The sequence below is a fragment of the Anabrus simplex genome, chromosome 9 (assembly GCF_040414725.1).
Source record: "Anabrus simplex isolate iqAnaSimp1 chromosome 9, ASM4041472v1, whole genome shotgun sequence".
In the NCBI taxonomy this organism is placed as follows: Eukaryota; Metazoa; Arthropoda; class Insecta; order Orthoptera; family Tettigoniidae; genus Anabrus; species Anabrus simplex.
This window is the reverse complement of record NC_090273.1, coordinates 156,219,441-156,246,837: the sequence shown is the minus strand read 5'-3', so window position 1 is coordinate 156,246,837 and position 27,397 is coordinate 156,219,441. Positions and strand designations below refer to the sequence as shown.

General features: G+C 39.3%; 1 protein-coding gene across 2 annotated transcripts in view; it reads left to right on the top strand.

Annotated features, from left to right (window-relative positions):
* Positions 1 to 27,397, top strand: part of LOC136881133 (transmembrane protein 87A) — a 174,204-nt gene that overhangs the window by 62,445 nt on the left and 84,362 nt on the right. The window contains exons 9-10 of one of the 2 annotated variants that reach the window (XM_067153801.2): positions 11,559 to 11,774; positions 23,613 to 23,733. In XM_067153801.2, coding sequence (XP_067009902.1) covers positions 11,559 to 11,774; positions 23,613 to 23,733 — 337 coding nt within the window. The remainder of the gene's footprint in view (positions 1 to 11,558; positions 11,775 to 23,612; positions 23,734 to 27,397) is intronic. The other variant, XM_067153802.2, reaches the window with a different exon arrangement.

Genomic DNA, 27,397 nt, shown 5'->3' with positions numbered 1-27,397 from the left:
AGCCAGATGTCAACAGCGGGGCCGTGTGGAGCAGTTGAGGATACTTCCAGGCTTAAGTCAGTGAGTCTAAAGTTTTTTTCAGAAGAGGAGGGTGGTTTCAGGTAGTAGAGTAAAAATCACAGAAGAACTATCTAGAAGTACGTTATTTGCTCTCCTGAGGGGAGCATAATCGAAGTGGAAAGATCTAGAATGACTAGAAGTAAGTCAGAGAGTTTAGTGTAACACAGAAGTAAAAAGTAACTAGAGTTAAAGGTATCGTGTTAATATTGAAGGAATATGGAACAAAATGAAAACATGGACAGAGATACAGATTTGGAATGAAACAATGCAGATGGTAATAGCATTGTATCAAAATTACAAAAGCTGTGTCAGAACCAAAGTGAATGGTTCAGAGTTGAGACAGGCTTAAGACAGGGAAGTGTATTGTCTCCCTTACACTCTTTGTTATCATCATGGATAGAATTCTACATAATATCAAGGAGAAGATGATGGGTGAACAAGTAAAGTCTATGCTCTTTGCTGATGATATTGTAATTTGGGGAGATAATGAAGAGGAAGCACAGACACAAGTTGATGTATAGAATGAGGAGATAAGAAATTTTGGAATGAAGATTAGTACTGCGAAAAGCAAGATGTTGATCATGATGAGATGTAACAGAAAATCCAGGGGAGGGATTAAAATACAATAGGAAATGAACCTCTTGAAGTAGTGAAAATTTTTAAATATTTGGGCAGCATGATGTCTGTCACAAGATGGAAATTTGGATGGAGAAATTGATTTAAGAATACAGCAATCTGCAAGTTTCTACCTGTGTATGAGAGACATTGTATGGAACAAATATGTGCCAATGAACTGCAAGAAGGTTTTATATGTAAGAGAGGTAACTTAAAGGGTCCACCTTTTCAATACAAATTAATGTTATAATGGTTAAGTTAGAACATATTTATTTGGAACTAGTTTTAACACTGTTTAGCATCATCTTCAGCCAAAATGTGAGAACAAGCATAGGTACATACTGTATATACAAACATACACAATTCACAAAATATTATAACATTATGCTTAAATGTGAGTAAAATGGGGAAGCTCTTTTCCCTCATAGTTTTCAACTTTTAATACCCCTTTTTTGTACTGCAGGTTCTGCATTGAACTGTGAACACCTTAAGGACCTTGGTTCAAAACTTGGTCTTCACCTCGCATGTTATGTTACAACGTTAAAACATTAGCCCCAGACAACAACACAGCCGTGATGTAACACCGACTTCAAAGCTCTCGGAGGAACGGTTTATGCAAAGTGAATATTGTACTTTTGTTGTCAAGAGAGAGGATTGGTTTCCAAGAAGGTTGTATCAGTTTGAAAAATATTGTAAGAGAGTTAGGCTTCAAATGGAAGAAGATTAGAAATGATAGAAGAGTTTTAATCAAGGTCGCGTATACGGCGTCAGCCCGAAAGTCTTGCACCAGGCCTCTCTGGAGGCACATGCCATGATATGACAGTAGTGAGTGAGTTGCTGCGGAAACTGAGTGTACTTCGGGCGATGGATGGGTGATGTACAACAAGGAGATTAGCCGAAAAGGACAAAATGCCACATCAACAACACAACCAAACCAAGTGAGAGAGAAGATTTACGATCATCCTATTCCGGTGTGGGAAAAGAAGTATCAAGATCTGGCCTCACTTTGTACTAAAAAGGATTATACCCTCAGTGTTCTCCAATGAGTATCTAAACCTTACTTAATGATGCCAAGCACAGTGATTTACCCTTCAAAATATTGTAAGCGCTACAAAAGCTTTAGCAAGAGGACCACTTTGTTAAACAATGCACTCAACAACGACTGGAAAACCATCGTAAGCGTCATTCATCACTTTAAAATAACTTCCTTTCGCTACGATTGAATAAATATGTAACCTAATAAGACAATAAGATGAAAAATTCATTTCTGGAGTAGGATAAAAACTGAAACTGCCTAAACTGTAAGCATTCCGCTTGCTAATCGTTTTTATCCTCTCCTGTAAAATTCATATTTTGTCGCTTACAATACTTTGCCTTTCCAGGGACGATATCCTGAAATTTTAAAACAAGTGATGGCAAATGTTCCATGTACAAGTTAATAAACTGTGTTTCAGGCAGCAAACAAGGAATGCCTGCATCACACATTTAAAAGTAGTCTCTTTAATATAATCCAAGATTACAAACCAGTAATCTCAGAGACAAGGCAGGCACTACAAGAGAAGAACTCTTTCTTTAGAGGCTTGTTATGTAATGCCTTTCCTTGGTCAGCAGTGTTGCAACTACTTTCTAATTTGTTTGACTGATAGCAGTTGTATGAACTACGAATTGAGTGTTCACCTGGAGAGGGGAATGGGAATGTTCCATTTGATGGACTGTTCCCTTAATCTTCATATATATGTAACAGTCAGAGCCTGTGGAGCTGTGTGACTCTTTGTGTGCATGACTTCAAAATGAGATTTTGCATCATAGGTCCAAAATTATAATGCGCACTGCCTACATGCTTGGGGTTTCACATTGTGTAGAAGCACTGGCTTATTGTTCATCTCTAGTAACTTGGTTTTGTAATACATTGAACACATCTCTCTGTAATGTAGACTTGGAAATATGATTTAAACTTTCCTTCCATAGGGTGAAGTAAACCTCACATATTTGTTATCTAAAGTTAATGTCAAGTAGTGAGTTGAAAGGTAGTGATTGTTGTTATGAGGAGCAGTTTATTCCCCTGCTGGATACTGTGCAAATGTGTTACTGAACAGTTCACATCTCCGACAGACCAGTCCAGTGGCTACCTGTGCTTAACAACGTTGCATCGCCCACACATCAGGAGACAGCAACTCTTCCCCACCTATGGACCAGGATCACACTATACAACAGGACATAACCTACAATTAGGCTGAAATACAGTAAAACCTCGTTAAGATGTTTCTGCAGGTGACAACAAAAATGAACGTGTTAAGCGAGGAAATGTACTACTGAATATACGAATAAAAATTATCCAACAGGGACGTGGAAACACTAGATTCGATTTATTCCGACATGAAGGCATTTGATTGGAATAATAACAGTAAGTTATTTGTTAAATAGACCACCTAATTAATACAAAGTCTAGTCTTGGATGATTTACATAGATTTGTTAACTAATAGTGGTACATGTTTCGCCTTGTATGAAGGCATCATCGGCCATTGTCTTAACGTTAGATTGAAAATAAGCGTTTAATTAACATGTAATAATGAAATGAATTTTTAAAATCTTGAAGAGATTTGAAGTAAAATAACATTAAAAATAACAATGATGGTTTAAAAATATACAATGTGATGAGTTACAATGGTGGAAGTATTAAAATCTATGTTATTCTGCAGCAGAATATGCCTGCCCTGTTTGGTACAATTCATCTCATCTCAGATGGCAGTTGAGGAACGTTTGCCACCCGGTTGCAATGAGAGCTGGACAATCTGGAAATCTCTCAATAGGTTGAGATCAGGAGTGGGAAGGTCCAAAGTTAATTTGGCGACAACACCAAGTGTGACTGCGGAGAAGATCAAACCATCCAGCATATGCTTCAGTGTCCGCTGTGTCCATCTTTGTGCACGCAAGATGACCTGCATCGGGCTACGAAGAGAGGACTCGAAGTAGCGTTGTATTGGTCCAAGTTTATTTAAATGTTACTTCGAATTATTGTAACTGTTTTTTTTTTTTTTTTTGATGTATCTGACACGAGAATAATAATTAACAAAATTAACATTAGGAGGCTGCTATAATAAGTACAGTGGATAAAACAATAAACTGTTATACAACAAGTAGTAAGATTGCTATAAAAATAAAGTTGACTGTCTGGCGGTTACAATTAGACGATGGCGAAAAATCATATATATTCAAAATAAAGAAGAGAGAATAAAAGTCGAACGTTGGTCGAGAGATCCAAAGTTAACAGCCAAACAGTCAACTTTATAGCAATCTTACTACTTGTTGTATAACAGTCTGTTGTTTTATCCACTGTACTTATTATAGCAGCCTCCTAATGTTAATTTTGTTAGTACTTCCACCATTGTAACTCATCACATTGTATATTTTTAAACCATCATTGTTATTTTTAATGTTATTTTACTTAAAATCTCTTCAAGATTTTTAAAATTCATTTCATTATTACATGTTAATTAGACGCTTATTTTCAATCTAAGGTTAAGACAATGGCCGATGATGCCTTCATACAAGGCGAAACATGTACCACTATTAGTTAACAAATCTATGTAAATCATCCAAGACTAGACTTTGTATTGATTAGGTGGTATATTTAATAAATAACTTACTGTTATTATTCCAATCAAATATCAATACGGACCAAAAATGATATTTATTACATGTAAATGAAGGCATTTTACATCGGTTATCCGCGGGTACAATGAAAACTATATCTACCATTTCTCAAGATGAGAGGAAAGTATTAAAATGTAGTGAAAAATATCCAAAGACATAGTTGTAACATTTATTGACTTTAAAAGAGCTTTTGACTCTGTTGATAGGGAAACCGTAGATAAAGTAATCCGGGAATTTGGAGTTAAAACTAAATTGGCAAACCTAATTCGTGAGACACTATCTCGAAAGTAAAATTTATGGGTGAAATATCTCGACTTTTCAAAATAAATACAGGTGTCAGGCAGGGCGATGGTCTATCTCCACTCCTTTTCAATTGTGTCATGGAGAAAATTGTAAGTATTTGCAATGAAAAACTGAAAGAATCCAAAATATTGCCACTCATGCTGGGGAAGAAGAACAATGGTGTTGCAATAAATTGCCTAGCATTTGCAGATGACTTTGCCATACTTTCAGAAAGCCTTACAGATGCAGCAATGCAAGTCAATCTCCTTGAAAAGACAGCCAACATGACAGGCTTGAGAATCTCTGCCGAGAAAACAAAATTTTTGACGAATATAAAAAGTGCCCCAAAGTTTTTAGTAACGGATATTGGTCAAATAGAAAAGGTAAAGAAATTAAAATATTTGGGTGAGACAATTCAAGAAAATGTTTTAGAAAAATCTGCTATAGATGAGAGGATACAAAAGATGGAAAGAGCTTACGGTATAACTAAGAATACTTATAACAAAAAGTGCTTATCAAGAAAACTTAAAATAAAGCACTACAACACAGTAGTGAAACCAGAATGCCTTTATGCCAGCGAATGTCTAGCACTGAACTACAAGTTTGATAAATTAGAAATATTAGAAAGAAGAATTATAAGGAAAATATTAGGTCCTCTAAGAATTGCGGAGTTTTGGAAATTAAGAAGTAACAATGAAATTTACCAGAACACATATCAGAAACAATAAGAAAAAAGAGATTGCTATTTCTTGGACACATTTACAGAATGGATGACAATAGACTAACTAAATGAATCTTCAAGTACCTTTGGGAAAAGAAATCAACTACCACCTGGATTCAAGAAGTCAAGAAAGACCTGGAAAGGAACAACATACGAGAAGAAGAATTATTGGAAATAAAGATTTTTAGGAAGAAAGTCTTACGAATGGAAGGATTCCAAGGGAGGAAGGAAAAGAAAACAGGCACAAAGTGGACTGAAGACAGGAAAAAGAAGCACAGTGAAACAATGAAAGAATACTGGAAGAAAAGGAAAGAACTAAGGAGGAAGAATTGAAATTGTAAGGTGGTCCTTAGAAGGCCGGAACGCAAGAAGAAGAAAACCTTTTCTGCTGGGGCTTATAAAATAACAAGTTAACCCAACAGTGTGAAAAAACACCAAACAACAAATATGAAAACATATGCACATGGGCCAATAAAAATATCCAAGTATTATTGCAGATCACACTCTTTCTAAAACAAATGTTAATAGAAGCCTTTTATTTCGGAGCAGGGGGTTATAAAACATTATTTTCTGGTCACACTTTTAGACAATGAATTGTTTATAATCGGCCATGTGCGACTGCGACAGAATGACTTTGGCCGCCATTTTAAAAAACTTTCATCAAGTCGAATCGATCGAGTGGAAACTTGGAGGTGCGAGTTCAACCACCCAAGACCAACTACAATACCTCTAATGTAATTGTAGTTGGTATTGGTTCAACATTCGCCACCTCTGCACGCTTTAAGATGCGGATGCCAGTCTACTTTCTGCAGGATTTTAACGTTGTCTTCATTAGAAAGGAATTTCATTCTTTCCATATCCATACCTAGACTATCACAAGACAAATATGCACCACGCTTTTCAATTTCACACTATTATGTTCCTGATCCAGATACAGGCTACCGTATCAAGCGACAAATATTTGCTACACTTCACTGTACCACTCAGCACAGAATAAATTTCTAACTTCTGAATGGAATTTGGAATACAAGCACAAATAGACTCACTGTGTTATTCAGCAATCTTGCTGCTAACTGGCAAGCAAAATTGAACATTCCTGAGGCTAATAGCTTGCTCCCCGAACATGCAACTTATCCTGTGAAGTTCAGGAATTCAAGGCCTTTTTCCGTAATCACGCAACTGTAGTGACTGATCTTACCAGAGTTGGAAATCACGTTTGTTTTGCAAGGGATGACAAATAACATTTTCAGGATTAGGAAAAATGTGATCATACTGAGCAATAATAATACCAATGGTTCATGTTTGTGGGTTACTGTTGTCACGTCCTAGTTCGTGAACCATGGGCAACGGCTGAGTGGCCTAGTAAGTGGTCCTGAGAGTCGGGATACCAGTTGCTATGGAATGGGAGTGGGCATCTCGGACATATTCTGAGTCGTGGCCCTCCTTGTGCTCAGGCGGCTAGGACTATACAATTCACCGGTGGTCGATAACCTGTTAGAGGAGAGATCCTCACTTGGACTATGTGCAAGTAGGGCAGCATCCTGTGTCATGAATTTACCGAGCTGAGAACACTTTAAGCAAGCCTCGGACCTATGGGAGTAATGGAGTCCCACTCCCATTTGACAGGCGAGGGACTCCTTGGAAACAACTTGGCGAACGAAATGGAATTCGATGGGAAGCTATCAATATTAATGGGGCTTATGGAAGAAAGAAGGTAGAACTGGCTGAGTCAGCAAAGGGGATGCATCTGGATGTGCTAGGAGTAAGTGATATTCGGGTAAGGGGAGACAATGAGGAAGAGATAGGAGATTATAAAGTGTACTTGACGGGTGTTAGAAAGGGAAGGGTAGAGTCTGGGGTAGGGCTCTTTATCAGGAATACCATTGCACGCAACATAGTTTCGGTTAGGCACGAAAACGAGCGAATGATGTGGGTAGATTTGTCAGTGGGAGGAATTAGGACAAGAATTGTGTCCGTGTATTTACCATGTGAGGGTGCAGATGAGGATTAAGTTGACAAGTTTTATGAAGCATTGAGTGACATCGTGGTCAGGGTCAACAGCAAGGATAGAATAGTGCTAATGGGCGATTTCAATGCGAGAGTTGGGAATAGAACTGAAGGATACGAAAGGGTGATTGGTAAATGTGGGGAAGATATGGAAACTAATGGGAATGGGAAGCGTTTGCTGGACTTCTGTGCTAGTATGGATTTAGCTGATACGAATACATTCTTCAAGCATAAGGCTATTCACCGCTACACATGTGAGGCTAGGGGTACCAGATCCATAATAGACTATATCTTAACAGACTTTGAATTCAGGAAATCTGTTAGGAATGTACGACTTTTTCGCGGATTTTTCGATGATACAGACCACTATCGCATCTCTAGGCCTAGGGTAGAGAAAGTGAAATCTGTCTGCAAACGAATAAGGGTAGAAAATCTCCAGGACAAAGAAATTAGACAGAAGTACATGGATATGATTAGTGAGAAGTTTCGAACAGTAGACGGTAAGCAGGTTCAGGATATAGAAAGTGAATGGGTGGCATACAGGGATGCTGTAGTAGAAACAGCAAGGGAATGCCTAGGAACAACTGTGTGTAAAGATGGGAAAAGGCGAAGATCTTGGTGGAATGATGAAGTGAGAGCAACCTGTAAACGTAAAAAGAAGGCTTATCAGAAATGGCTCCAAACAAGGGCTGAGGCAGACAGGGATTTTTACGTAGATGAAAGAAACAGAGCGAAACAAATAGTTGTTGAATCCAAAAAGAAGTCATGGGAAGATTTTGGTAATAACCTGGAAAGGCTAGGTCAAGCAGCAGGGAAACCTTTCTGGACAGTAATAAAGAATCTTAGGAAGGGAGGGAAAAAGGAAATGAACAGTGTTTTGAGTAATTCAGGTGAACTCATAATAGATCCCAGGAAATCACTGGAGAGGTGGAGGGAATATTTTGAACATCTTCTCAATGTAAAAGGAAATCATCATGGTGGTGTTGCAAACAGCCAAGCTCATGGGGAGGAGGAAAATGATGTTGGTGAAATTATGTTTGAGGAAGTGGAAAGGATAGTAAATAAACTCCATTGTCATAAGGCAGCAGGAATAGATGAAATTAGACCTGAAATGGTGAAGTATAGTGGGAAGGCAGGGATGAAATGGCTTCATAGAGTAGTAAAATTAGTATGGAGTGTTGGTAAGGTACCTTCAGATTGGGCAAAAGCAGTAATTGCACCTATCTATAAGCAAGGGAACAGGAAGGATTGCAACAACTATCGAGGTATCTCATTGATTAGTATACCAGGCAAAGTATTCACTGGCATCTTGGAAGGGAGGGTGCGATCAGTGGTTGAGTGGAAGTTGGATGAAAACCAGTGTGGTTTCAGACCACAGAGAGGCTGTCAGGATCAGATTTTCAGTATGCGCCAGGTAATTGAAAAATGCTACGAGAGGAATAGGCAGTTGTGTTTGTTTCATAGATCTAGAGAAAGCATATGACAGGGTACCGAGGGAAAAGATGTTCGCTATACTGGGGGACTATGGAATTAAGGGTAGATTATTAAAATCAATCAAAGGCATTTATGTTGACAATTGGGCTTCAGTGAGAATTGATGGTAGAATGAGTTCTTGGTTCAGGGTACTTACAGGCGTTGGACAAGGCTGTAATCTTTCACCTTTGCTGTTTGTAGCTTACATGGATCATCTGCTGAAAGGTATAAAATGGCAGGAAGGGATTCAGTTAGGTGGAAATGTAGTAAGTAGTTTGGCCTATGCTGACGACTTGGTTTTAATGGCAGACTGTGCCGAAAGCCTGCAGTATAATATCTTGGAACTTGAAAATAGGTGCAATGAGTATGGTATGAAAATTAGCCTCTCGAAGACTAAATTGATGTCAGTAGGTAAGAAATTCAACAGAATTGAATGTCAGATTGGTGATACAAAGCTAGAACAGGTCGATAATTTCAAGTATTTAGGTTGTGTGTTAAGTCAGTTCCCAGACGAAACTATCTTTACATTTTACATCGGTCTGTTTTCAGACCAACTTTGCTTTACGGGAGCGAAAGCTGGGTGGACTCAGGATATCTTATTCATAAGTTAGAAGTAACAGACATGAAAGTAGCAAGAATGATTGTTGGTACAAACAGGTGGGAACAATGGCAGGAGGGTACTCGGAATGAAGAGATAAAGGCTAATTTAGGAATGAACTCGATGGATGAAGCTGTACGCATAAACCGGCTTCGGTGGTGGGGTCATGTGAGGCGAATGGAGAAGGATAGGTTACCTAGGAGAATAATGGACTCTGTTATGGAGGGTAAGAGAAGTAGAGGGAGACCAAGACAATGATGGTTAGACTCAGTTTCTAACGGTTTAAAGATAAGAGGTATAGAACTAAATGAGGCCACTACACTAGTTGCAAATCGAGGATTGTGGCGATGTTTAGTAAATTCTCAGAGACTTGCAGACTGAACGCTGAAAGGCATAACAGTGTATAATGATAATGTATGTATGTATAGAAATGGTCTGTTATTGGACATTATAAATTTTCCAGCCAACTCATTCCTGGTTGCCAGCGTTTTGCCCCCATGTGCTAAGTTGGCTCATCAGTTGGTACATAGCACACCCACCAAGCGTCCACAGCTAATATCCTCTTGTAAAACCAGCTGGCTTCAGTCTGCCCTGGACTGTCTGGTCCAAGCTGAACAGAGTCAGGTGTGATGTTGGTGGGACTGCGTGGGCTACTTGAAGCCACCGGCAGTGCCAATGCACTATGAGATACTATGTCTCATTATCAAAAATTAATGCCTTGGTGGGTGGGTTTGCTATGTATGAACTGATGAGCCCATCTTAGCACACGGGGGCGAAAGGCTGGCAACCAGGAATGAGTTAGCTGGAAAATTTATAATGTCCAATAATGGACCATTTCTATTGGTATTATAAATTTACTCATTTGGGAGAAATATTTCAGGTTCCCTATGGGAATCAACATCTATAAGATTATGAATGCCTCTGTACAAGTCATCAACTTTGTTTATTAGATGAATTTCTTTACGATTAATTTCGCTGCTTTATGGTATGTTTACCTCTTGCTTTGAGGGGCAGCGAACAAATGAAAGGCCTAATATGTGGTCCTGAGTGTTAAGATCTTAGCAATTGTGCGATAGGAGCAGCCATCTCAGTTGTATTAGGAATTTTGTTGGTAGAAGACTGTAAACTTTGTGGATGTGCAAATGTAAATCGTTTTCTGAATTACATATTTTGAGTTAAGATTTTCATTAGTACAGTTTCAAATTATGTCTGGATGAACTTACAGAATCACAAAATTAAGTAAGCTGTATGAATAACACCAACCATTGCTTCACATCACAAAATGTCATGAATGTCATGACAATATTGTGAGTGAAAATCCCACTTCAATTTATTTATTTATTTATTTATTTTATTTTAGTTGTTTAGCCAACATAGGACTACTTAGTCAGGCTTCTGGAGATTTTTCTTATTTTTGTCAGCCCAGTACTGTTTCATCCTTTCTGAACGTAATTTTCTTTCTGCTTCTGGAATCACTCTTCTTATTGTCTGTTTATTGATTTTTGTCTGTAGTCCAGTGTGTTTATCTCTCAATATTTTGAGTGTATTGGTTTTGTATTTTATTTATTAATGCCTCGTTCAGTGGCGAAGTTAGGGCTCGAGGCCCTCTCTTACACTTAACCACATTTGCATTACAATTTAAAATAATTAAAATAGTTAAAAATAAATAAATTAATAGAATTAAAACTGAATTTAAATAAATTACAAACTAAATAAGTTATTAAAATTGGCATAATTTAAGTTAAATTTAAGACTTAAAGTAAACATTCAGTTTTTATTGAGCTGTTTTGAAATTAACGGTGTGTCATCTTACTCTGAAAATTTCAAATGCTGAAGGTGTCACATTTCGTGATTGGAAAAGCTTCGTCAGGTTTGGGCTGATGTCTGTGGAATTCCTCAGAAGGGCCCTCAACAGAGTCAAATATTTATGATGTTTGCTGACATCCGGACTGGACCAGACCTGTTCTTATGTGGAAACACCCAGCTGGAATTTGTAAATTCTAACAATCAGAGATCTCTTGACTAAGCACAACTGCAACTGCTAGTGATGATAATCTTTAATAACTTATGTTTGCAATATTGTATACATATTGTGTTCAGTGAAATCATGTTGTAATTGAATATGTAGCATGTTACGTTCTTTCCAGGCCTCGGTTAGGCTCGATGCTTCACCGAGTAGTGTTTGTTGGCATCTTGTACTTTGTCCTGGCATCAGTCGAGAGCTACTTACGTGTGATGCATCCGAAGAATGCATCTAATCAGATTTTAGTAGCTAGCATACCATTGGCTGTTCTGGATTCTGCTATCTGTTGGTGGATATTTACCAGCTTAGTACAAACTACAAGAACACTGAGAGTTCGCAGGTACCGTAACTTTTGTTAATGTTGACTTATTCTTTTATTAAAGTAAAAAAGAAGTTAACATATACCAATACATATACCATATTGGCTCAAATATAGGACAGCCTCACATGTAAGATGACCCTGAATTTTTGGAAGGTGTTTACAAGAAAAAAATAAGTTATAAATGTTCAGTATTTAGAACACATTTAAACTCTTATAACTGAAATAATTGAACAAACTCTAAATTAAGTCTTAAGAACAAAAGTTTTATTTTAATGTAAAATATTATGGGTATTTCTCAATTTGATTATGTAATGCTGGTAGGCATTGTGCAGTAGCAAGGCGGACATCATAAACAGAATTCCGAACGCCGCATTGTTGGTTTACATCATTCCAGGCTTGCCTTAAATTCAGTTACCGTAACTCCTAATGTGTGCCACCTCCAAGTCCTTCATTCTAGTAGCTTCACAAGTTAATGGAAAACCATTGGCTTCATTAACAAATAGAGGTGTACAACAAGGCAGTGCACTATCTCCACTACTTTTCCTTGCACTCATGGATGTAATCATTAAAGAAATTAAAACTGCAGAACCTGGAGATTTGAATGCATTAGTGTTTGCAGATGATGATGCCATTTTGGGAGAAATAGAGCAAGAAGTCCAAAGAAAATTAGATTGCTGGGTCAACAAATTTAAGGAATATAAGTTAACTGTGAGTAAGAAGAAAACAGTAGCAATGAAATTGGGTAGAACACCCAGCAAATGTGATCTCAAACTGCATGGAGAGAGAATTGAATGTGTAGAAAGCTTCAGCTATCTTGGAAGTATTGTATTGAACCAGGGGAGTGCTAAATTGGAAATCTAGAACAGAGTGACAAAAGGTTCCACGTTCTTCTATCAGGTGCGAAATCTAGTGTGGGACAAAGCAGTTCCCGTAAAAGCCAAACAAACAATGTTCAAATCTTACCTCTTGCCAATCATGACATATGTGTTGGAGGCCTGTGTGTTATTGAAAAGAGACATTAGCAAACTGCAAGCATGTGAAATGAAATTTTTATAATCTGCTATGCAAAAAACAAGAGGAGGCAGAATTAGAAATGACATGCAAGTGACCTGTATGATGGAAGAAAGACTACGCATTGCATGGTTGAAATGGTTTGGGCATGTGCAAAGGATGGAAGAGACTAGAACCCCCAGACAATACTTGGAAATGGCAGTTTCTGGAAGGAGACCTGTTCGACGTCCCAGAAGAAGATGGCTGGACCAAATAAATGCAGAGCTTATTGAGAAAGGAACAACACTGCAGGATGTGAAAGGAGAGGAACTCTATAATAACAGGAACCGATGGAGGCATATTGTCCACAAAAGTCCTACCTGTCCTGCTGGTAGGATACCCAGATGATGATGTTTAAGTGAAAATGGGACATCTCAGATCCCAACTCTTATAGAGGCATTGCTGTAGAGAATAACAGGTTTATAGTGCTGACAAGACTCATTACTGAGTGCGTGACAAAAGAGATTGGCCACATAATTCCAAAAGGAACAGTTTGTATTCTGGAGAGGAAAAGTGAACTTTATGCAGTTAAAAATCTTATGGATGACATAGAAAATTCTTTAGGAGTGCCAAGAGGAAAACTACACTTTGTGTTCATTTGAGAGGATCGAGTAGAACAACTCACCAAAATAGAAAAAGGTACTAAAGGATATTCTGACCTACAAGAAGTTCTCAATTGATGGTTGTATAGCAGCAACGTGATGCAGGAAAACAATATACTACAGGGAGCTGCCATCAGCCCCTCCTCTTCATTATTGCTACATCAGACATTAGCAAGGCAATACAGCAGGCTACTAAGTAGATGGTCCTTACGTCCCCCCACCCGGCACACAGAACATTCATTTTGCCCTCAATACCTTGACATTATGGACAGTTAAAAAAAACGACTTAAACCGGGCGAGTTGGCTGTGCGGTTAGGAGCGCGCGGCTGTGCACTTGCATCCGGGAGATAGTGGGTTGGAACCCCACTGTTGGCAGCCCTGAAGATGGTTTTCCATGGTTTCCCATTTTCACACCAGGAAAATCCTGGGGCTGTACCTTAATTAAGGCTACGGCCGCGTCCTTCCTACTCCTAGGCCTTTTCTATCCCATCGTCGCCATAAGATTTATCTGTGTCGGTGCGATGTAAAGCAACTAGCAAAAAAAAAAAGACTTAACAGTGAACAAGAAAACTACTCTACAAATGACCTTATGAAAAGGTAATCAAATATATAGGCATTACATTACAGAGCGCAAACTCCCTGTTACAGACTGCATGTGACACCAGCTATAGTAAAAGCCATATATGGAATTAAGGAGATCCCAAGACTGTCCCTACAAACAGCAACAGCTATTTTCAGCATAAAGAGTGTACCAGTCCTAATTTATGGGGTGGACCTAATCTGGTGGAAACTAATGTCCAGTGATCTATTCACGATCAAATATGTGATAACTCGCTACCTGAAAACAACCCTACGCCTGTCAAGCTTTTTCTGCAACCTGGCAAGGGAAATTTCCTAATTGACGATAGAGTACAGTCCACGGGGAAGGCCAGCAAGCTGAAAGAAGAGAGGGAAAAGAAGAGAAAGGAAATATTTGACAGATGCAATGATGGACAGGAGGGCTGGATAGGCCCCAACAAAATACTACGTCCTGTACCGGTACGACGTGGCTACCATCACGAGATATGTACAAAGACGAACTTTTAAGAGTTGTACAAAATTTACGTTTGCAGTTTGTGCCACTCAATGTGTAAAACATACCACACAACTTCGTGCCCGCAGAGAAAGAATTCCATCACAGAGTATGCTTATATACAACGTTCTTTCGAATATTTGAATATTTCTATATATGACTTCATTTACAAGTTTCTTCCTTTCCGTTATTATATCGCATTGTGTAATGTGAACTAAGATCTAGTGAAAGTGACCAACATCCATTAAGTAGATTTTAGTGTGTTTTAGATACAGTATATATGTTGTTGTTTGAGTCATCAGTCCATTGACAGGTTTGATACAGCTCTCCATGCCACCCTATCCTGTGCTAACCTTTTCATTTCTACATAATTACTACATCCTATATCTGCTCTAATTTGTTTGTCATATTCGTATCTTGGTCTACCCCTATCATTCCTACCTCCTGCACTTCCCTCAAAAACCAACTGAACAAATCTTGGGCGTCTCATGATTTGTCCTATCATTCTATCTCTTTTTCTGGTTAAATTTAGCCAAATCTATCTCCTTTCACCAATTCAATTAAATATCTCTTCATTCGTGATTCTATCTACCCATCTCACCTTTAACATTCTTCTGTAACACCACATTTAAAATGCTTCTATTCTCTTTCTTTCTGAGCTAGTTATCGTCCATGTTTCACTTCCATACAATGCCATGCTCCCGACGAAAGTCTTCAAAAAATCTTTCTAATTCCTATATCATGTTCGAGGTGAACAAATTTCTTTTCTTAAGAAAGGCCTTCCTTGCTTGTGCTAGTTTGCATTTTATGTGGTCCTTACTTCGACCATCATTAGTTATTTTACTGCCCAAGTAACAATATTCATCTACTTCCTTTAAGACTTCATTTCCTAACCTAATATTTCCTGTATCACCTGACTTTGTTCAACTGCACTCCATTACTTTTGTTTTGGACTTATTTATTTTCATCTTGTATTCTTTCTCCAAGACTGTCCATACCATTGAGCAATTTCCTCTCCTTGTACTTTGATTCTCTTTAAATACCTCTTTGATTTCCTTTATCGCCTGTTCTATGTTAACTTTGAAAAGGTGAGGGGACAAACTCAAGCTTTGCCTCATTCATTTCTGGATTGTTGCCTCTTTTTCAAAGCCCTCGATTCTTATCACTGCAGACTGATTTTTGTATAGATTGTAGATAATTCTCCTTTCTCGGTATCTGATCCCGATCACTTTCAGAAATTCAAACAGCTCGGTCCAATCAACATTATCGAATGCCTTTTCTAGATCTACAAAAGCCATGTACGTGGGCTTGTCTATCTTAATTCAGTCCTCTAAGATCAGACGTAGAGTCAGGATTGCTTCACGTGTTCCCACATTTCTTCTGAAGCCAAATTGAACTTCTCCAAACTCAGCTTCAAATTTCCTTTCCATTCTTCTGTAAATAATGCGTGTTAAAATTTTGCAGGCGTGAGATACTAAACTAATGATGCGGTAGTTTTCACATTTGTCAGGACCGGCTTTGTTGGGATTAGGTATAACAATATTCTGTCGAAAATCAGATGGCACTTCTTCTGTATCATACATCTTACACACTAAACGTAATAACCTCTCCATGCTGGTTTCTCCTAAGCCAGTCAGTAATTCTGAGGGTATGTCATCAATTCCTGGTGCTTTGTTCCTATATAAGTCTTTCAAAGCTCTGTCGAATTCTGACCTCAAAATTGGGTCACCCATTTCATCAGCATCAACGCCTCTTCTTGTTCCAGAACCCTATCATTTACAGTAGAACCTCGATTATACATTCCCGGAAACTACGTTTTCCCATATTATTCGTTCAAATTACGTGGTCCCGCGAGCATCCTAATTAAATCACGTTGTAAAAATCCCGCATTATCCGTTCCTCGAAGAAACGATTTCCCGGATCAACCATCCAGAAATTTCAGTCCCATCAACGCTAAATCCTCGATCATGCGTTTTTCAAGAAACTGTTTCTTACGAAAGGATGGCTACGGCATACTTATGGATCTCGGTGTTGACGTCTCGTCATTGCGGTAATTATTTTGAAGAAGTATTGTCCCGGGAAAGCGATCCGTGGCGAACTTGCGTAAGGGATCATGTTATCATCTCATTCGGGTAGTATTGTTTAGAGAATCCTCGGAAGTCATGAAGCAGAGAGTGTCCACGACAATTGGAAAAGGTTAGAGCGTATTTCGACAGCTCTATTTGAAGACAGAACGAGTTTCGTCAAATGTTTGTACTTGCAAAACATCTACATTATGTCCAGGGTTACATGTTTATTTCTTTACTTTTTTCGAGTGTACCGCCGAACAGGTTTTCGGCATTTCCCTCAGGGCATTGTATAGTCTGGGCTTTCAGGCAGCAATCGAAACTGCTCCTCCTTAAGTAACACAAATTTAGTATTTTAATATTATCGAATATGATTATGTTATCGAGACCAGAACAGATGTTGCATGTTACATACATAAAGCCATTGGGAGGTTTTGGGATTGCCTATTAGTTTTCATCCTAATATAAGACTGGGAATTTCATGTTTTTGTGTTAAAATGTTATAAAAGCCGCAGTCGTTTTATTGCGCACGTTACATTTAAAAACTTTGTATCATTTTGCACTCGTACCGACTTGTACAGCGACCGCGCTTTCCAGCTAAGCTCAAGGTCCCGAATAATCGTTATTTCGGAAGTGTGAATTATATTTTTTCTCTTTCCAATTTGATTGTGATTAGTGACGGGCAGAACTAAATATAATGCATTCGAGAACTTGAGGATTGATACTTTCGAAACCATATTCTCGAGTTCAACATAACCTTTAAAAGTCGATGTAGGCCTAATTTACAGGGTACAAGATTTCCATAAACTGACTAGGAACAGTATACCGGTGACCAAATTACAATGGAAGATTAAAAAAAAAAAAAATGGATTTTGCCATCATGTTTGGCGCTTTTGTATCAAATGTGCTTTATTTTATTAGATCAGAGAATGAAAAACTACTTGTGGTTGATTGTTGTTTGGCTTGGCGTTACGGGTATTGGATTTTTCGAAGAGTTTGGCTGATCAAAGTTGCTGAACTGAAAAAAGTTTACAGAAGAAACCGACAAAGTTTCCCTGCTAAACTGAGTGTAAATTTTCGAGATGTTTAAGTCGCGTACCGGTAATTAACGTTTGAAGCCAGCCCCGCGGTCTAACTTGCCTGCCTCTCACCCGGAGGGCCCGCGTTCGATTACTGGCCAGGTCAGGCATTTTTACCTGGATAAGAGGGCTGGTTCCAGGTTCAGTCATTATATGATTACCTTTAATTGAGGAGCTGTTAAATGGTGATATGGCGAACCCGTTCTAGAGAGCCAGGAATAACGGCCGAGAGGATTCGTCACACTGACCATGCATCACCTCGTAATCTGCAGGCCTTCAGACCGAGGGCGGTGCCTCGGTAGGCGGAAGGCCCATTGGGGCTGTAGTTTGGTTTGGTTTAGGGGCGTTTGTAAGATTATAAGTCTACGTATTTTATTTTGGTGATGTTTAGCCAAATTGTTGATTGTTCATTCGTTCCCGGATCTTCCGTTTTCCCGGATTGTACGTTCTTTTCCGTGGTCCCTTGAAAAACGGAGAATCGAGGTTCCACTGTACTTCTTTACCTTGATAGAACTGTTGGATATGTTCCTGCCATTTTTCTGACTTGTCTTCTTTCCCTAGAAGTGGTTTTCCATCTGAGCTTTTAATGTTCATACACCTAGTTTTCCTTTCTCCATAGGTTTCCTTGATTTTCCTGTATGCAACACCTACCTTTCCTAGGACCATATAACCTTCAACATTCTTGCACTTCTCTTTCAGCCATTCTTCCTTAGCTGTCCTGCACTTTCTATCTACTTCATTCTTTATTCACCTGTATTCTTTTCTGCCCTCCTCATTTTTTCTACTCTTGTACTTTAGTTGTTCGTCAATCAGGTCTAGTCTCTCTTGAGTTATTCGTTATTTCTTAGTTGATCTTTCCTTTCTTCCTACCTTTTCTTCAGCAACCTCACTGATCTCATTCTTCATGACTGTCCGTTCTTCCTCTACTGTGTTTCCTTCAGCCTTTTCATTTAGTCCTTGTGTTACATGTTCCTCAAAACAATCCCTCATACTCTTTTCTTTTAACTTGTCTAGATCCCATCTCCTTGCATTCCTTCCTTTCTTCAAACTTCAATTTCAGATGGCATTTCATGACCAACAGGTTGTGGTCAGAGCCCACATCTGCTCCTATGAACGTCTTGCAATCCAACACCTGGTTTCTGAATCCCTGCTTAATCGTAATGAATTCTATTTGATGCCTTCGAGTGTCTCCAGGTCTCATCCATGTATACAACTGTTGTTTGTGTGTTTGAATCAAGTATTAGCAAGGACTGAATCATGATCGGTGCAGAATTCAACCAGCCGACTTCCTCTTTCATTCCTTTGTTCCAATCCGAATTCTCCTACTGTATTATCTTCTCTTCCTTGGCCTACCACTGCATTCCAGTCTCCCATCACAGTTAGATTCTCGTCACCTTTTACATGTTGTATTAAATCTTCTATCTCTTTGTTATTCTTTTGATTTCTTCATCATTCGCTGAACTAATAGGCATATAGACCTGGGCTATTGTGGTGGGCATTGGTGGGTGTCTATCTTGACAACAATAATAGTTTCACTATGCTGGTTGTAGTAGCTTACCCAGTGTCCTATTTTCTTAGTCATTACTAAACCAACTCCTGCATTTCCCCTGTTTGATTTTGTGTTTATAATTCTGTAGTCGCTCGACCGAAAATCCTGCTCTTCCTGCCAACGTACTTATACCAACTACATCTAACTTTAGTCTATCTATCTCCCTTCTCGGATTCTCTAACCTACCACAATGATTCAAACTTCTAACATTCCACATTCCGACTCGCAGAATGTCAGTATCTATCTTCCTGATGATTGCCCCCTCTCGTGTAGTCCCTACCCAGAGATCCGAATGGGGGACTAGTTTACCTCCGGAATATTTTACCATTATCAGTACATCATTCATACAGAGAGAGCTGCATGTCCTCGGGAGTTAGTTACAGCTGTATTTTCCTGTTGCTACCAGCTGTGTACCAGTATCAACATAGCTAAGCCATGTTAAGTAATATTACAAGACCATATCAGTCGCTCATCTAGCCTGCTGCCCTTGCAGCTTCCGAAAGGCTGCTACCTCCCTTTTGATGAACTATTCGTTAGTCTGGTCTCTCGACAGATACCCATCCAATATGGTTGCACCTACGGCTCGGCTATCTGCTTCATTGGGACACGCAAGCCTCCCCACCACGGTAATGTCACGTGGTTCACAGGGTAAGATATGTATATGAAAATGAAAACCTACAACCTGTTTTCCAGTCAATGACCGTGTCAGGGATGGAATGAATGAAGCCCCTTTCTTGCGACGAGGATAGGAACTGTGCCGGCTGCCGAAGCCTGTCGCACTTGTCTGGAGCAATGATTAATGACTGACAAATGAAATGATGTTGTAGAGTGTTGCTGGAATGAAAGATGACAGGGAAAACCAGAGTACCCGGAGAAAAACCTGTCCCACCTCCTCTTTGTCCAGCACAAATCTCACATGGAGTGACCGGGATTTGAACCATGGAAGCCAGCACTGAGAGGCCGACGTGCTGCCATCTGAGCCACGGAGGCTATTAGGATATATATAAAATCCAAATATCACTCCTTGGCTGAGTGGTCAACATTGAGTTCTTTGGTTTAGAGGTTCCTGGGATCGATTCCATTTTAATCACGTCTGATTAATTCTTCTGACTCTGGGATTGGGTATTTATGTTTGTCTCAACGCTATCCTCTTCATGTTCAGACAACACAGCCACACTGCCAATCACCACAGAAACGTGCAATAGTTACTACATCCTTCCACATAGTGTTGGTGTCGGAAAAGGCATCTGGCCGTAAAACAGGGCTAAATCCACACGCGTGACACTGGTGTGGGTCAGAAAAGTGATAGAAGAAGATCCTTCTCCTCCTGCTGGCTCTTCTCCACCTTCCTCTCTCCTTCCACCATTCCTCTTCCATCATTTTGTCCCAGTCCTTCTTGCACTCCTCTTTCTTGAATCGATCCAGCTTGTACTCTCTCTTTACATTGAACTTCATCTCCATCAACTGTTTTGGTATTCTTTTCTCCTCCAAACCATCTTAGTTTATCCATTCTCTCATTTAGGTTTCCTGTTCTGACTTCCTTTATAACATCCTTGTTTCTTGCTGTGTCTTTCCTATCATACTTCTTTTCATTTCATTTTGCTGGCTTGAATTCTTTTCTCCTTCCTACTTGTCATTGTCCAGGTCTCAGCTGCATAAGTCGGTATGTGGGCATAATACATTTTGTGCATTATTTGTTTAAACTTCCTTTGGTAATTTCTTTATTCTAGAAAATGTTTCTTACACTCTGGTAGAATGCATTGCCCCGTTCAACCCTCTTGCCAATCTGAAACTGTCAACAATTTCAACGCTTTGACCACCAATTTTCACAATACCTTTCCCTCGTCTTTCTCCTCTTGATATCACTATGGTCTTGCTTTTCTCTGCACTGATTTTTATACCATACTTTTCAATTTTTTTTTTTTTTTTTTTTTTTTTTTGGTTTGTTAATTGCATTAAGTTGTTCTACTTCTTTGCTCTTCGTTCCCCAGACCACAATATAGTCTGCAAATAGTAATAACTCCATCTCCCTATTTCCATAGGCTTTCTTTTTCTCCATTACAACTTTATCCATAACGATTAGAAACAAAAGAGGTGACAGCACACTCCCTGTCGTAGTCCAGATTCATTTCTAAAACATTCCATCTTTCCAACTGAAGTCTGTATATTGCTGACACAGTTCTTGTATATTGCTTGCACCGGTTTGTATGTCTGGACTCGTTTTGATCATGGTTTCCCAAACCTTCTCCCTGGGAACACTCTTGTAGGCTTTTGTTAGACCTATGAATGTCGTGACTAGATCCTTTCCATTAATTGCCTCATGCCGAAAATGGGTCCGCTGTATATCTTCCACTTCTAAAGCCGTACTGTTCCTCTTGGAACTCTCCTACCTTTCTTCTCATTCTCCCATCTAATATCCTGGCTGTTATTTTTTGTCACTTGTAATAAAAGTGTGATTCCTATATAGTTATCACACACTGTTTTGTCCTCTTTCTTAAAGACTGGTGTTATTATTCCCTTTCCCCAGTCTTCTGGCACAAGTCTGTTTGCATATGCACTTGAACAATCTGTACATCCATTGCAGTCCAACAGGTCCAGCAGCCTTTTATCATTTCCACACTAATTCCATCCATCCCTGGTGCCTTCCCTATTTTCATTTTACAGACTGCTAATTCCACCTCTTAACATTGATACATTATCTTCTACTGTTGAGTCATCACACTATATTACTACAATCTCCTCCACACAATTTGTCACATAGCAGCTTATCAAAATACTCCATCTCCTCTTCTGGTTGTAAATTCAAATTAAATGCTTCATTCTTTCTTACTCTGCCATAGATATCATCTTCACCACAGTTCTACGCAGGTGGATCAAATATAAATGGGAATTATTTTTAAAAATTGATTTCATCAACCAGAAAAAATACACATATACATATTACTTTTTTACATAGTGTCCTGCCTTCAATGCACATTTTCTCCATAGGATTGGTAAGTTTTTGATGCTGTTCTGATAGAAAGAAGAAAAAGTGTGTTTGGCCAGTTTCGCACAAACTCTTCTACACTTGCATCAATCATTGAACTGCTGTCCTCCTAGGTCTTGTTTGAGTGGTCCAAACAAATGGTAGTCGCAGGGTGCTAAATCTGGACTGTACAGAGGGTGTTTCAGAGGTGTCCAGTGAATTTCATCCAGTTTTTCCCGCGTTAAAGCGGTAGTATAAGGCCTTGCATTGTCATGGAGATGAATGATGTTTCGGATCGCTTGGTGGCGTCGCTTGTTGCAATATGCAGCTTTCGCTTCATCCAAAAGGCGACAGTAATAGGCTGCATTAATTGTCCTTTGTTTGTGAAGGAAATTCACCAGCAAAACGACTGCAGAGTCCCAGAAAACGGTTGCAAGCACCTTTCCTGCAGATGGGCTTGTATTGGCCTTGACCGGGCCTGCTTCGTCTCTTCGCCACCACTCCATGCTTGTTTGCTCTGACTCTGATGATGCATCCAAGTTTCATCACAAGTCTCAATACGACGCAAGAAATGCTCTCCTTCCTCCCCGTAGTGACTCAGGAGTCTCTGACAAACTTCCTGGTGTAAACATTTTTGTTCCTGCTTGATGAGATGAGGAACCCATCTGGCAGACATTTATTTTTGAAATGATGTTCATCACGGATGATGGTTAGAACACTTCCACAACTTATTCCTACGGCTGAAACAATTTGCAAAAATTTTATTCGCCGATCTTCACCAGTAATATCACGAATGGCAACAGTGTTGTCTGCAGTGTGCTTGTCCGTGGTCTCCTTTCATGAGATTCATTTTCCACAGATTCCTGCCACAAATTATTTGGCCCACTCATGCACTTGACCGTGCAAAAGTGTTTCTTCCGCAAACTGTGCCCGGAGCCATCTCAAAATTTCAGGAGGTTTAGTTCCCTCATTTGCGAAAAATTTTGATAGTGATGCATTGCGCAACAGACGTGTGCATTTCTTGTTCACTCATGGTGTACTGAAGCAGTCCAGCTCTCCACCGTCGTTCGCTCGCACAAACCCCTTCTCCAGACGCCTCCACCAACATCCTGGCAAAGCCCCGCCTCAGAATTATTACTAAAGGCAGCAGTACATTCAAATTCCCATTATGTTTGGTCCGCCTTCATACCTCACCTTTCATTGGTGACTAGTTTGTTCTTGCCTTCAGTATCAGGTGTTTGAAATGGCATTCGTTGCTCTACAGCGGTGTTCTTCCATGTTGGAGGACGAGAAATTAAAAATAATTGTAGCAAAGATAATGTAGTGCAGTCACAGTTACGAATTGAAATTTACTGTATTGTGACATTTAGGTTAGTTCATTCACAGAAGCTTCTTAATGCTGAAAGGCATCATAGTCTTGTATGTATGTATGTATGTGTTATGTATGTAATTTTCTTCTTACTGATGTTTTAGAAACCTGGTGAAACTATCACTCTACCGACATTTCACAAACACACTAATTTTCTCAGTGGTGTCATCGGTGGTGTTCATGCTGTACTCCATTCGCTACCACCGTTTCAATCCTTGTCTTACGGTAAGATTGCTTATTGAAGTTTACTCTGTAGCATTTCATAAACTTAATTTAAGCAGTTATGAAAGTTGTGAGCCTCCGTGGCTGAGGCAGCAGTGCCTCAGCCTTTCACTGATGGGTTCCGTGGTTCAAATCCCGGTCACTTCATGTGAGATTTGTGCTGGACAAAGTGGAGGCAGGACAGGTTTTTCTCTGGGTACTCAGGTTTTCCATGTCATATTTCATTCCACCATCACTCCGGTATCATTTAATTTCATCTGTCATTCATTTTATCATTGCCCCAGAGGAGTGCGACAGGCTTCGGCAGCCAGCATAGTTCTTATCCTCACCACTAGATGGGGCTTCATTCATTCCATTCCTGACCTGGTCGAATGACTGGAAACAGGCTATGGATTTTCAGTTATGAAAGTTGGTAGTTTGAAATCAGAAGTACTTTACAAGTCATAATCCTAGTATGTATTGATTTTTTAGTGTATAGAACAGTGTACCTTAGTTAAGGCCATGGTTACTTCCCTGTCCTGTACCATCGTCGCCATAAGACCTCTCTGAGTTAATGTTATTTAAAGCAAAGAAAAAAAATTTGTTGTTTGAATACAAATGTTTGGCAACCTTAGCTAACTTTTTTGACGAAAAATCATCATCATTTGTTCTCTGCTCCACCAAGCAGTGTACGAGTATTTTCTAACTGCTTCCAGTTTGTGTTGTCCATCCACAGCTTTTTGTTGCCATGTCGTGACACAGGTTTTGCCACGACAAGTAGTGATGAATCATCAGATTGTTTTCCCGAGCAGTGAGGATGTTTACTTAATGGGCCTGGGTGATTCGCTACGTGTGAAAGAGACAAAGTCCTTTGCTTCCTAAAACCTTCTTTAATTGTAGACTGAAGAATATATATATATATATATATATATATAAATATATACAGTATTTACAACTTCTCCTCAACCTTGAATATGAGAATATAGAAGACTTGGCGTGGTCAAAGTACCGTATTGAATATTCTAAGTCCAAACTCGGACCCTATTATTATTATTATTATTATTATTATTATTATTATTATTATTATTATTATCGGAGACCTGACTGACAAAGCTTCCGCCCGCACTCCTAGTAGAATTGTTCCAAAAAGCCTCGACTAGGGTGTGTAGCCCTGTTTTATACCCTCTCTACGTTACGCCCTTCTTCTAGAAGGCAATAGAAGTTCTCTTCCTGTGGTAATTGTCCACAGACACACCAAAACGGAATTGCCTCTTTCCGTTCACTTACTACCCACCTTTTCTAGAGATATACTACGCACTTTTAGCAGGGTGCAGTTTCCTGCTTCGTTACTCACCCTCCTTCGACCAAGCCATTCTTCTAATTACACAATGTTGCTTTCAACATTTGTGTGCCTTCAAACCCTTAAGACCTATGTGGTTCTTAATTTTACCTTAAATCTTTCTCCCATTATTATTATAATACCTTGGCCTCACTGCCATTACATAAATATGAATATTAACTCATATTTTTCCCCATAACATCAACGCATGTCTCAGTGACACCATTCCTCCTACGTTCCCGGTCACGGGTTCGATTCTCGGTAGAGTGAGTCATGAGCTCGAACTGGGGGCGGACACGACACCTCCCCCCCCTGAGGAAAAATGAATGCAATACCTCTGCATTCATTTTAACTCTTACAGCCTGTCGGAGTCTCTATGCTCCTGATCGTGGGTGCGTTGCGCCAAGTTATCTCTGACAATTGCTCTGCCCGTAGTAGGGCGCTCATATAATTCTAATCTCGGTAGCGATCCTGAGTGACTGGGGGCCCTTCCAGACAGTCGAGGATGCTGAAAGTGGACAGTGATGTCCTCATCAGAGACCTTAGCTCTGTGGTCATTAGTGATCACGTTTTGAAAAACACATAAGTTGGGACAGCGCTTCCGGTTGTCTTCTATGCATCTGCTTATAGATTTACACCTTCTACAGCAACCACAACAGTAACAACAATAGCAACAGACTATTATAAGCATTGCAAACAAAATACTACCACTTACAATTTGATATACACTTGTATACTGTTGGGTCATTTGTCTTTTAAATTCCTTTTCTTTTTGTAATACCAGTGCTTCTACGTCATCAGTTTTATGACTGGCTAACCTTAGGTCACTTACATGATTTAGTAGGCTTCCTACTGTAACCCTATTTAATTCAGGTACATCTCCTAATTTGATTTCACTATCCAATTGTTCGCAACAATCATATATCAACATCACTTCTGGCACTAAGTCATTCTTCGTAGTAGTATTCACTGAACCTGTACTTTGAATTTTACTTGTGGGACTGTAAATTGTACATAAGTCTGTGAACTGTATTATTTCCACACCATTTAAACTTATATCACTAGTAACATCCTGACATACACTGGTTACCTTTGTTTCTTGAGGCGAAATGAAAATACAGTGGAACCTCGATTATCCGTTCCCGGAAAATACGTTTTCCCGGAATATGCGTTCAAATTACGTGGTCCCGCGAGCATCGTAATTAAATCACGTTGTAAAAGTCCCGCATTATCCGTTCCTCGAAGAAACGCTTTCCCTGATCAACCATCCAAAAATTCCAGTCCCATCAATGCTAAATCCTCGATCAATCGTTTTTTAATAAACTGTATCTCACGAAAGGACGGCTATTGCATATTTATGGATATTGGCGTTAACGCCCCGTCACTGCGATAATTAAAGCAAGTACTGTACCGGTACTAGAAAAGCGATCGGCGGTGAACTTGCATAAGAGACCATCTTAGCATCGCATTCGGGTGGTATTGTTTAGAGAATGTCGTAAAATCATAAAGCAGAGGGTCCCCACAACAATTGCAAGGAGACACGGCGCATTTCGACAGCTCTGCTTGAAGACGGAACGAGTTTCGTCATATGTTCGCACTTATAAAACTTCCATATTATGTCCAGGGTTAGATGTTTATATTTTTTACATTTTTTCGATCATATTGCCGAAGAGGTTTTCGGCACTGTGCTCAGGGCACTGCAGAGTAACTTGGCTTTCAGGCAGGAATCGAAACTGCTCCTTCTTAACACAAATTCAGTACCTTTTGATATTATCGTACATGATATGTTAGCGAGACCAAAACAGATGTTGCACCCTACATTATAAAAAAAAAAAAAAAAAAAAAAAAAGCCATGGGAGGTCTTGGGATTGCCTATTACTCTTTAGGTCCTGATGTAAGAGTGGGAATGTTACGTTTTCGTTTTAAAATGCCAAAAACTGCAGTCGTTTTATTTGCGCACGTTACATTTTAAATGGTTGGTATAATTTCAAACTCGTACTGACATGTGCAGCGAGCGCGCTTTCCAGATGACCTCAAGGTCGCGAATAACCGTAATTTCTGAAGTTTTTACATTTCTTTTATCTTTCCAATTTGACTGGATTTGTGACGCGCAGAACTGAATACAATGCATTCGAGAACTTTTAAGAATCGATACTTACATTCGAAACCATGTTTTCGAGTTCAACATAACCTTTAAAAGTCGATGTAGGCCTAATTTGCGCGGTACGAGATTTCCAGAAACTGACTACGAACAGTATACCGGAGACCAAATTACAATGAAAGATTAAGAAATGAACGGATTTCGCCATCATTTTGGGTGCTTTTGTATCTAATGTGCTTTATTTTATT